Source organism: Pangasianodon hypophthalmus, chromosome 15 (assembly GCF_027358585.1).
Source record: "Pangasianodon hypophthalmus isolate fPanHyp1 chromosome 15, fPanHyp1.pri, whole genome shotgun sequence".
Taxonomy (NCBI): Eukaryota; Metazoa; Chordata; class Actinopteri; order Siluriformes; family Pangasiidae; genus Pangasianodon; species Pangasianodon hypophthalmus.
Genome location: NC_069724.1, coordinates 16,381,176 through 16,394,268, shown reverse-complemented (window position 1 = coordinate 16,394,268; position 13,093 = coordinate 16,381,176). Strand labels below are relative to the sequence as shown.

The 13,093-nt window shown below is 38.5% G+C and overlaps 1 protein-coding gene across 1 annotated transcript in view; it reads right to left on the bottom strand.

Annotated features, from left to right (window-relative positions):
* Positions 1 to 62: 62 nt before the first annotated feature.
* Positions 63 to 13,093, bottom strand: part of agpat2 (1-acylglycerol-3-phosphate O-acyltransferase 2 (lysophosphatidic acid acyltransferase, beta)) — a 29,128-nt gene continuing 16,097 nt past the window's right edge. Inside the window, exons 2-6 of the mRNA XM_026929340.3 lie at positions 11,057 to 11,190; positions 7,692 to 7,867; positions 7,124 to 7,219; positions 5,469 to 5,541; positions 63 to 4,784 (exon numbers count right to left, since the gene is read on the bottom strand). Of these exons, the coding sequence (XP_026785141.1) occupies positions 4,627 to 4,784; positions 5,469 to 5,541; positions 7,124 to 7,219; positions 7,692 to 7,867; positions 11,057 to 11,190 (637 nt within the window). The 3' untranslated portion in view covers positions 63 to 4,626. The remainder of the gene's footprint in view (positions 4,785 to 5,468; positions 5,542 to 7,123; positions 7,220 to 7,691; positions 7,868 to 11,056; positions 11,191 to 13,093) is intronic.

Sequence of the window (13,093 nt, the reverse complement as noted above, 5' to 3'; positions counted from 1 at the left end):
TATTTGTAATACATAGTCATCAAAACACACCAGACCGGCTCATACACACAAAGAAAAGATGCTGGAAAGACTTGTTTGCTTTAATGCAATAAACAGCATTTATAACTACCACCAGTTTTTAACAATGAATAGCTTTGGTGAAATGAAAAAAATTAACCAAAAAACAAAAATTCCCCAAAAAGACTGAACAACAGATTCCAAACAAATCAAATAGCTCAACATTTAAAGTGCTTTAATGCAATCTGAATAATTATATTTATTATTAATGATATTTAAGTTTAATATTTAATTGATATCCCAATTAGTGTGGATTCTGTATTATTAGATTATTTTTCACTTTTAAGTCAGAGTTCATAAAGGTATCATACTCATTAAAACGCATTATTTTCTGCACATTAAATACAATCACTAGTGTACATGTTATTATATGGATCACTGAGAATATACTCTATTTTAAATAAAACATGCATTTCTATATTTCCTTTAAGAGTCAGGTTTAAATAAGGATACCTTACATGCCTCTCAGAGTGGTGTGTCACATTCAGTTTGGTAGTTTTGACATTCGGTTTGGTTATTTTACTTAACAGGTATAACGAATATTTACTACGTTACATGTTTAAGGGAATGATTTAGGGGGAAACCATTTTTCTCTTGTCTCAAATATGTCTCAACCAAGTCATATTCTGTGTACTGAATTTTGCTTCATATATTTGTTCACATACACATCAAGTTGTTCAAATCAACCTGTCACAGACAGTTATCTCTAAAAATGAACAAAAGCACATCTCATAACTGAAGTATTGGCAGTCATTTTTGAGCAGTAGACAATCCTCCGTTAGTGTTAGCTACATTAGCTTTGTAGCCCAGGGCAAAAGAAGAGAGAAAAAGAAGTAAACAAAATTTGGATGTTAGACATCCAAAGACTTATCAGCTGCATTTGATGCAATTTGGAAATGTACACTATATGACCTAAAGTACACTCACCAAGCCCTTTATTAGGAACACCTGTACTCCTACACATTCATGCAATTATCTGATCAGCCAATCATATGGCAGCAGTGTAATGCATAAAATCATGCAGATATGATCCAGCAGCTTCAGGTAATGTTCATGTCAACCATCAGAATGGGGAAAAATGTGATCTCAGTTTTGGACAGTGGCATGATTGTTGGTGCCAGACAGGCTGGTTTGGATATTTCTATAACTGCTGATCTCCTGGGATTTTCAGGCACAATAGTTTACTCAGAATGGTACACTAAAGAAAAAACATTGAGTGTGCGGCAGTTCTGCAGAAGAAAATGCCTTGTTGAGAGAGGTCAACGAAGAATGGCCAGACTGGTTTGAGTTGGCAGAAAGGCTACAACTCAGGTAACCACTCTGTACAATTGTGGTGAGCAGCATCTCAGAAGGCACATCACGTTGAACCTTGAGGCAGATGGGCTACAATAGCAGAAGACCATGTCAGGTTCCACTTCTGGTGGAACATGCTCACCAAAACTGGACTGTTGAAGACTGGAAAAATGGTGCCTGGTTTGATGAATCTTGATTTCTGCTGAGGCACACAAATGGTAGGGTCAGAATTTGGCACAAACGGCATGAACCCATGGACCCAACCTGCCTTGTGTCAACAGTCCAGGCTGGTGGAGGTGGTGTAATGGTGTGGGAATGGTTTCTTGTCACACTTTGGGCCCGTTAATACCGATTAACCATCACTTGAATGCCACAGCCTGTTTGAGTATTGTTGCTAACCATGTGCATCCCTTCATGGCCACAATTTACCCATCTTCTAATGTCTACTTCCAGCATGATAATGCACCATGTCACAAAGCAAAAGTACGTCATGCAATCATGTCTACATGCACCAGAATCTCAAAGGAATGTTTCCAACATCTTGTGAAATCTATGCCACGAAGAACTGAGGCTGAGAGCAAAAGGAGGCCCTACCCAGTATTAGTATAGTGTTCTAATAAAGTGCTCAGTGAGTGTATGTGGCCCCCCTTGGTGTTATAATAACCTCCTCTCTTCTGGGAAAGCTTTCCACTAAATTTTGGTGTGGCTGTGGGGTTTTGCCCATTCAGCCACAAGAGCATTAGTGAGGTCAGGCAATCATGACAGGCAAGAAGACCTGGTGTGCTGTCTGCATTGCAATTCATCCCAATTCATCCCAAACGTGTTCAGTGGAGTTGAGGTGAGGGCTCTGTGTAGGCCACTCCAACCTTGGCAAACCATGTCTTCATGGAGCTTGCTTTGCGCACAGGGGCACCGTCATGCTAGAACATGTTTGGGCCCCTTAGTTCCACTGAAGGGAAATTGTAAAGCTACAGCACACAAATATATTGTAGACAATTGCGTGCTTCCAACTTTGTGGCAACCGTTTGGGGAAGGCCCACCTATGGCTGTGAGGGTCAAGTGTCCACATACTTTTGGCCATATAGTGTATGTTAAAGCATTTGAGATTGTTTGTTTACTGCTTTTTATTTTTAGTTGCAAATGAGATTTGTGGATCACAGCTGCATTAGCGGAGGATCTAGGGAAGAAAAAAAAAAAAACCTTAACAACCGCTTGGCGTTCCCAATGAAATAAATATTTATTTCAACTCAAATGAATGGAAAAACAGGTACGGAAATGCCTAGGTTCAACAACATTAAGCACAATTAAAATGTGTCAAATATATCAGTAAAAAGAGATAAACAAAGAACAAGTTCAAATATTTTTTCTGTGGTTTTCAGAATGTTGACTGTTCAGCTACTTTTTCAAAAATGCTTTTCAAAAGTACCTGTTACACTTTCAAGAAAAAAAAAATGTTTTAATCATATCATTTTTTTGCATCCCCCAGTCAGTATGGAATAAGTCAATTTAGTAAGGTACACTTTAAATTTGGTTATTTGTAAACTGCATTCTTACTCAAAATAAACTAAGCCAGTATTAGGCAAAGTGATGTTTTGCAGAAAACAAATCAAAACAATGTCACAGCAGGGTATTACCCCCGCCTCCCCATCAATACTCTCATCCATCACTGCTCATTAATTGACTCACAGTGCTGTAACTGGTAGCTGAGAAACTTTACACACATGGCACAAAAACAGTTTATAGCATTTGTTTTGGTACATTACGTGATTGTACCAATACAACAAATAATTTTTTTTTTTTAAATTACACATCTGAATAAATATTAACCGAAGGGTTATTTTAAAAAATCAAACTGTTATTTTCATAGCAGGTAGCACGTTAATTTAGCAGTGATTACAAAACATGAATACCAAAAGTTTTGTAATTATCCAGACACATGTAGTACAGATCAAGCCGTAAGGTTTACGTAGCATACGCATGCATGAAGATAGCACGTGTCTGGTGCTAATCGCTACAAATGTCTTATGTAACGACTTGCCTACAAGTTCAATGTGCCAGATTGAATGCACCATTAGGTAGATGCTAAGAGCCTGTCCTGAAAATGTTACTTTGAAATGCAACGAACAGTCCAAGGCTGTTTTAACTGAAGGCGAATATATATATAAAAAAAGCCAGATTGTGGTGGATACTGTTTAATCTGGCAGCACTGAATAAGTTTATGACGCAGATTAAACTCATCACAGCAAAGCAAACAGCACCACAAATAGCTATTTCTAATTCCCAAGTAAAATAAATTATTAAATACTACGTTTTAATAGGCTGTATTTCATTTACTTTTTTTTTCAGTAGCCAGTATCCCTAGTACAATCCAACACTGCACTTCATGAAATTATCTTTGAAATTTACAGCTAAACTCTTCCAAAACAAGAGACAAAAGGTAAAAAGGCAGAAATACAAAATAAATAAAGCTAATAAACAGAAAGGCTTTTTTTTTTAACGTGCAAACTCCAATGATAAGGCTTAAGGGAAAATAATAGTTAGCAACACTGAGTACAATCAAGTGAAAAATTCCTCCCAAACTGCCAACTTCTGCTTTATGGGGTAGGACTTGGAATGGTGGAAGTTTGCCACTGGTGGTAGCTGCACTTAAAGTACACGTTTAATTGGCTGGGTCTTAAGGCAGGACTGATGGCAAAAGACAATAAAATATGAACCAAAACAAGATGAAAAATGATTTAAAAGAACATGGGAAGACCTAAAAGATCAGCGACAAGTAAATGATTATCAGGGAAGAGGCGAAAAATGTATTTTAAAAAAAAAAAAAAAAAAAAAAAAAGACAAATTGTCCAGGATCTAAAAAGCGAAGAGGAGAGACAAAGCGTCCAAAGGCATGCATGATAAATGCACATCCACAAGAAATTTCCTTTCTGAAATAAACCTATTGAAAAAAATGCTCCAAACAGACTGTCTTCAATGGGCAAGGTCAAAGATTGTTGCCCTCAGTTAACTCCACACCCATGCACTTCCAAAAGTCCCAATGAGAGACCAGAGTGTATTGAGTGTATGTGTGTATATATAGGCATATATATATGTGTGTGTGGGTGTGTGTGTGTGTGTGTAATGTGGCTTTATATGGACACTGAAAAAAGATACTGGAAGTGTCTAGTTGCCACAGCTACTGTCAATCACCACGACTGCAAAGTCTCAAGCCGTCAGAGAGCATTGCGGCTATGAGACGCAATGAGAGAGAAACAGTAGATGGAGTCACCGAAATGCTCAGTGACTGGACGGCCCATTGGACTGAGATGATTGGCCCGAGATTTCCAGGAAGGCAGCACGCATCACGGCGTACGACCGGTCACAAAGTGACGACACATCGTCTGACGTCAAGCCTTTTGTCTCAATTTTGGGGAGGATCTTCAGAGTGATCGTTCCTATAAGAAAATTATGAAAACCATCATTACCATTAACAACATAACACACCAACTAATTTTTCACATCACAGTTACAGGCAGTAGGGCCCAAAGAGTCCACTACCAAAGGTGTTCCTTCCACCCACTGATTTTCTGGCTCACAATAATGACTGAGGATAACTGTTTTAAGAAAATGAATTCTCATTGTACATGTCCATTTGCCACGTCAAAACCTGCCTTGAAATGTGGCTGACAAATTTCCACCTAGCTCATCTACATGTAATAGAGTCTCTCTGCACCACTGTGTTTAGTGAGCTGTCCAAGTGGATGGCAGATGGACATCATGTTGTATACTGTTACTCATGTCTACTGTTTAATCTAATGTCACTATAAGCTCTGATACACTACTGATACACAATTGTTTCCTTCCTTGGTGACATGTTTCAAAAGGTTCAATATTGTTTATCTGGTCCATAAAAAACACAGGGAAATGTCAGAAAAATACTCATCAACGGTGAGTAGACAGATGTGGTTTGGCAACAAAATTTATAACTGGACCAGGTAGAACGACACACACGCACGATTTGAAATGAAGTAATCAAGGTAGTTGACTCAAGACTTCTGAAATCCTATTGTACATTGTCACTGGTGAAAACTGTGATGATGAATAAATGTTCCAAAGTTATAATGTATAAAGTCTTTCACCTGATTTGAACTCTTTCTCCTTCCTTAGGTAGAAGTTGCTATAGGAGGAGAACACAATAGGGATGATGGGTGCCTACGTGTGTGAAAGAGAGAGAAAGAGAGAAAAGAAAGGAGAAAAGAGAGAGATGGTCAATAGCTGAGAAAAAAAAAAAAAAAAAAAAAAAAAAAACATACAGACCATGTTATCTTCCCAGGCTAATAACAGCCCAAGGTCAGATCTCCCAGCTGGCACTGGTAAAAACTGAACTAGAGCCCAGAGTTCCTTTGGAAACTATTTGGGAAACACGGGCTGCTTCTTAAAAATGGTTCCAGGTTAATGTACTCCAGATGAACAGTGGCACCCCCTGGTGTTTACTACACTCAGTATCCTCACCCATATACATCCACAGCAGACAATCTTTACCAAATAGTGAGGTCACAGGGGATTTTATTACCAACTGTTATTGTGGAGTTCTATTCATGTAAACTTGATCTGGTGAACACAGTGAAACATCATAGTGTGGTTATAGGAAATATAGAGCCCCTTGGAACACTGCTCGACCAATCAAATTTGTGGACCGGATCTAACTCTTGTATAAACAGTGTTTATGTATGTTTAGAATAATCTGACCGTCAGTAAACCAATGCAAGTAAGCACAGAAATTAAAGTTTGATGTCCCCCATATTTGACCACCTTGGACCACACCCTATGTAAAAGGGGCTTTACACTTAATATAGGCTAAACTGACAAACCCCACTGCTAGCACTTATTTGTGTGAAGCAGGGTTCAATGTCCCAGTGCACATCAAATTAAAGTAGTGATCTAGGTTGAAGATAACAGCTAGATAAAATGCGAACTTTCAAACAATCGCCTGACTTTGATAAGGTTCAGTACGGTCCTCTAATTAACGCGGTGAATCATTGCAAAGTGCCTAAAAGTGTGTGTGTGTGTGTGTGTGTGTGTGTGTGTCACACACACAGTCATGGGAAAAAGAACTTACGCCCTCCTTCAATTCTATGATTTTATTTATCAGGGTATATAATAACTATTGTGTGCTCTTCATCAACTTCTATAAACAAAAAAATAACCTCAGGTGACCCCAAAAAAAAAAAAAAAACCTGCCAAATGTTGCTTTTATAGCGGTAGACATACTTCCTGATGATTAAATAATCTTGTGCATTTCAACACCTAGCTGATAATTATGCTCTTAATGATTGTAGAAGTAGGAGGGGAGTACTTATATTTTTTCCCACCTGTTTTCTGAATGTTGGTTTACTTTTTGGGAAAAAATGGCTACATCTTGAAACCCATTGTGGTTTTTCTGTTGTCACCTTGAGGTTATTTGTTTGTTTACAGAAGTTGGTGAGGACCACACAACTGTTATTTAGGCCCTGATAAATAAAAGCATAAAATTAAAGGAGGGTACTACTACTAAATCTAAAATATTTTCTTAATCTTTTAGATTTATAGTAGTACACCTATAATTTCAGGTCTTCAAAAAAATAAATAAAATAAAATTAAAAAAAAAGAAATATGAAAACAACAAATAACAACGAGGTAGGCAGTAGCAAAACTTTTTGGGGGTCACTGATCAGAAAAGGCTGAGAATCCCTGATTTACAGTTTGATCAGCACTAAACAAGCTCTGCTCTTGGTGTTAAATGTGAGCCACTTACCTGGGCCTGCACTGCCAGGTGGAATGCGCCCTTCTTAAATGGCAGAATGTCACCTTTCTGATTCCGTGTTCCTTCAGGAAACACCCACAGGCGGATCTGCAAAGATGGACGGATATAGAGAACTATTTGTTTATTTCAGTTATGTTTTTATTTAATTTCAATTATTTAGTTTCAGAACCCTATAATAGCATGATAAATAATTCTATACTTGTATTGCCAGAATGGATTATATTTGAATAAAGAATAAAATATATGTTAACAGTTCAACATTTGTAAAACTGGTAAGAGTAATATTATAATTGTTTATTACGTTTATTATAAATTAAAATCTATTATGTATTCTTATAACGCAGCACTGTTTTAAATGAGGGAATCATACTCAAGGTGACAAAGTTTTGAAAACATTTAAGAGACAACTCTGGACAAAGTGTCCTGCCACAGAATGCCAAAGCACAAAGCATGAAGAAATTAAACTGTGTTGAACAACTATACAGTTTTAATTTAAAAATAGGTTCTGCTTTGAACTGAATATCAGTCCATGACTAATTTCAAGGTTAGTGAGGCACACCTTGTCGTGCAGCATGATCTTGGCAGTGTCGGCCATGACACTCTTAGCATCACTAGTTTTCTTGCGGTTGATGAACACGATGCCCCCCAACCAGCACACCATGCCCACTGTTCCTGCCCACAGCAGCTCCTTCTTGGCAATAGTGGTGCAGCGATCAGGCAAAACCTCCATCAGGCCTGTGTGGGGCAAAAGAACCAGGAATTAACCATCATCAAGACATAGCCCCTGTTAAGATCTAGTATTAACAAAAGTCTTGGATGATTAGATCACGGATACACAGTTGAGACATGTAGCTGTTTACAAGTTGTTTTCGCATGTCTCAATGGTATTTTCAGGTCATAATCTCACCTCCGAACATGGATAATTCCATTTAGTTATTCGAGGTTATATACATCCTGCTAGTCTCCAACCTTTCCACGTTATGATGAAATTGGTGGAACAAGTATGTATGCTGAGGCAGGGCGGAGGGTAGAGGGGTGGGTGACAAGGAATTCTTGTTAATCAGCATTACAAATATACATTCAAGGCAACTTTAATAGGAACACCTGTACCCCTGCTCATTCATGCAATTATCCAATAAGCCAATCATAGGGTACAGGTGTTCCTATTAAAGTGGCCAGTGAGTGTATATCCCATTGATTGGATCTGTGCATTATTAATAGTGGGTGATTATCTGAAAAGGGGCTTGCCTGTACATTAAATTCCATTTCATCATGAGGAATGTTACACACATTTGTATTGTGATACAACGTGATGTACTTCAATGTGTGTCTGTTTAATTTTTTTTTTGTGTTGGAGGACAAAAGACAATGGACATACTCCGGTCAGCCATAACATTAAAACCACTGACAGGTGACGTGAATAATCAATGTTATTTCATACCTGTCAAGGGGTGGGATATATCAGGCAGCAAGTGAACAGTCAGTTCTCGAAGTTAAATGTGCAGCAAGCAGGAAAAATGGGCAAGCATTAGGATCTGACCAAGGGCCAAATTGTGATGGCTAGACAACTGGGTCAGAGAATCTCCAAAATGGCAGGTCTTGTGGGGTGTTCCCGGTATGCAGTGGTTAGTACCTACCAAACGTGTTCCAAGAAAAGACAACCAGTGAACCGGCGACAGGGTCGCGGGCGCCCAAGGCTCACTGATGTACATGGGGAGCGAAGGCTACCCGTATGATCTGATCCCACAGAAGAGCTACTGTAGCACAAATTGCTGAAAAAGTTAATGCTGGCTATGACAGAAAGGTGTCAGGACACAGAGTGCATCGGCTTGCTGTGTATGGGGCTGCATAGCCACAGGCCGGTGCCCATGCTAAGCCCTGTCCACCGACGAAAGTACCTACAATGGGCATCAGAACTGGACCATGGAGCAATGGAAGTAGGTGGCCTGGTCTGATGAATCATGTTTTCTTTTAAATCACGTAGACAGCTGGGTATGTGTGCTTCGTTTACCTGGGTAAGAGATGGCACCAGGATGTACTATGGGAAGAAGGCAAGCTGGCGGAGGCAGTGTGATGCTTTTGGCAACGTTCTGCTGGGAAACCTTGGGTCCTGCCATTCATGTGAAGGTTACTTTGATACGTTCCACCTATCTAAACATTGCTGCAGACCAAGTACACCTCTTCATGCCAACAGTATTCCCTAATGGCACTGGCTTCTTTCAGCAAGATAATGCACCCTGCCACACTGCAAAAAATTGTTCAGGAATGGTTTGAGGAACATGACAAAGAGTTCAAGGTGTTGACTTTGTCTCCAAATTCCCCAGTTCTCAAACCGAACGAGCATCTGTGGGATGTGCTGAACAAACAAGTCCGATCCATGGAGGCCCCACCTCATAACTTACAGGACTTAAAGATTAGAGGTCTTGTGGAGTCCATGCCATGATGGGTCAGAGCTGTTTTGGAGGTACAAGGGGGACCAACACAATATTAGGAAAGTGGTTTTAATTTTATGGCTGATCGGTGTATATGCTAAATAAATGTGACATCTAAACATGTGACAAGGGCTACAGATTCAATTAAACAGAACTTTCAGCCTGTAGAGGGAGCTCAAACAATGTTTTTGACATTTAAAATACATTTATTAATATAATACATTTGTGTTGAGCATGTTAACTGAGCATGTTAAATATGGTGTGCAGGAAAATCCCATTATTTTGGAAAAAAGGTTCACATCCTAATCATGCTTGAGTGGTTTCACATTTACACATAAGACTAACAAAATGTAAACCTCTACTGATTTCAAATCATATAATTTGCATGAATTACTGCACTTTTATATATGGATTATACTGTCATGTTTTTTTTTCCAGTCTCTATCAAAAACACATCCTCTTGCTAGTTCACTAGGTCAGGGACTAAGAATACCATTGAGAAGATTTTGTGAAACCCAGTCTTTTTATATTATTGGCATTAAAAAGAATATGACAAACCCATAAATTAGGACAAATAAAACTAATCATTCAGTTATAGCAAAATGAATGTCACAGTATAAATGGATAATGGGCTGGACTGTCTGCACATAGCCGTAAGCCATAAACAAATGCCTCAATTGAAGGAAGACTTAGCGCTTGCCGAGCGTATGAAGGAAGAGATGTTTGTAACCAGTATGCTATTTTCACAGTATGAAACCTGGCTTATAAAAAGGTTCCGTTTGCCATGGCATCTTCTTTTAATGCTGTGCAACACTCCAGCACATCAGGCGAGACACTTAAAACAATTTAAAAATAGCAGGTTCCCTGTGTGACGTACTTGGTGTGCATGACCACCTGTGTACCGAGTAGATAATTTTTTCTCTTCCATTTTCATGACCATTTTCTTTTTTACCTCACTTAATTCACTTTTTCTGTAGTTTATCTCCATATTTTGACCTTTTCAGGTGCTGTTAAATAATACATCTTTTCATTGGCACAGGCTTGAGTCTAAATAACTTTCACCTCTACCTCTAAGAAAGACTTTTTTTTGCCATTTACTCATCATGTCGGCGCTGTATGATGCATTTAAAGGAGATCTATGGGCATCAACAAATGCAAATCAGCTGTGCCATGCACACGCCTGGTAATCTACGGGTGATTGTCATTCATCAACATACGCACAACCTTTTGAAAATCTGGCGGAAATTGTTTTGTTTGGTTTGCCTTATGCAAAGATTTACACACAACTTTACTAAAATATTGATAAACGAGGCCCATTGTTTATAAATATGTTAACGTTCCACATAATTTTGGGTTTATTTACCATTTCCAAACACGCAGACACACATACTATCAAGTATAATTTTTATACTTTTAAAAATATTTAGGTCTAAAGAGAGAATACATTATTGTCTGTGAGCATGTGTGTGTGTATGTGTGTGTGTGTGTGTACCCAGCACATCAAGAGATGACTGGTGGTTGGAGATGATGACGTAAGGCCCCTCAGTCTGCAGGTGCTCCCAGCCACTGATCTCAAAGCGTAGACCCAGGAAGTACTTCACATGGCGCACTATGAAGCGAATGATCCTAAGGCACAAGCAAAAACAAACGTGGGTTAGCACTTAAGTTTGTTGAAATTTTGTTCCAGTGCTATTCAATCTGGCAGAAATGTGATTTTGTTTTGCTGCAGATAGCCCATTATTTTACAGGATTCAAATACTGTTTCCTAACGAAGAATATCTGAACATGTAAATATCTGAACATCTCTGATGAGAGATAAGGGCAGGACACACCAGGTGATCATTAAAAAATTGGTGGAACAGGAAGAGTAGCAACTACCAATTCCTCCATTTTGGTACAGTATAAGGCTTTGCATTGTAGTAAGGGTGTAACGATACACTCCGGTCATGATTTGATTTGATTCATGATACTAGCTTCACGATATAATTTGATACTCCGAATATTTTGAACAAAATTTCGAAGAAAAATTATGACTGAAAAAACTTTTTATTTCTATGTTTCACGCGCCTGTGGCCTTGTTCTCAGGCACTGCAGATCGTAGCGGTGTGGGGTTGGTGTCATTCGAAAGCTAGTGAAGAGCTCTTTTTAACTCTTATAATGTGGTTGTGTAACCTGCGCAGATTGGGACCTCTCATGTTCAAACAGTGCAACTGTAGTAGATGCATAAGTAATAGAATGCCAATATACAAGATGGGAATCACACATTCCGATGATACACATCATCAAATTTTTTGCATTGCTATGCATCATGTCACAATGTGTCTTTACACCCCTTCGTTATGGACTGAATATTCTAAATTGCCCCTGGGTGTGAATGAGTGATGCCCTGCTATGGACTGGCATCCCATCCTTGTGCCTAATGTTACCAGTATTAGCTCTAGATCTACCACAACCCTTGTCAGAATAACGTGGTTACTGAAGATGAATAAATGAAAGAAAGAATATATTTAAAATACAATCACATTTCATTGAATCTTACAGATGTTAAATACTACATATAATAATGTATAAAGACATGTTACAAAACTGTTTAAAGACCCCTGTTCCAATATCCAGAGTAAAGATGGCCCACTTCATAAATAGCAGAATCAAAGAGATCAGATATGATCAACATCAACAAGAATGCACATGTGGTGCATTACCATCAGTTACTAGTGGACTTGTACTACATTTCTGTGAGAGGCTTACTAGGTTTACATATTATTAGGTTTATTTTTGGAAACACCTTGTGTTCTCACAATACTCTGCAAACAAATGATTGTCTTTGTAATATCTAGAAAATCTCCCATCTAATCAATCTAATATCTACTATTAACAAACAGCATCATGAAGACTAAGGAGCTATCAAAACAAGTATGGAAAAAAGTTCTGGGAAAGGATCAGACTTTGGTTATAAAAATATCCCAAATTTTGAACATCACATGGAGCACAATACAGTATTTAAAAATGTAAAGAATATAGCACAACCATGACTCTGTCTAGAGGAGACAGACCATCAAATGTCAGTGATTGGATAAGGAGTGCATTAGTCAGAGAAGAAACCAAAATGCCAAGCGTAACTCGATCAGCTGGAGAGATCCACAGCTCAGATGGGAAATACTGTTCACAGGACAACCACAGACACTTCACAACACGGGGCTTTAACAACGAGAGACAAGAAGAAAAAAGTCACAACTTTACCAAAGGCATGTTGAAGCCTCAGCATATGCAGCAAAAAGGTTCTCTGTTCTGAATGAGATGAAAATGGAATTTTTGGCCTTAAGAGTTATGTGTCATGGAAACTCAATACTGCTCTTCACCTTGAGAACAACAGCCAGGGACTGAAGCATGATGGTGGAAGCATCACACTGAGTGAATTAGAATGTCCCAGCCCTCAATCTAATTGAAAATCTCTGAAAATTGCTCTTAAGTAAAAAGTGGAATCAAGTCCATTTCAATTCGAGGTTTAAACTACAAAATGTGGAAAAAT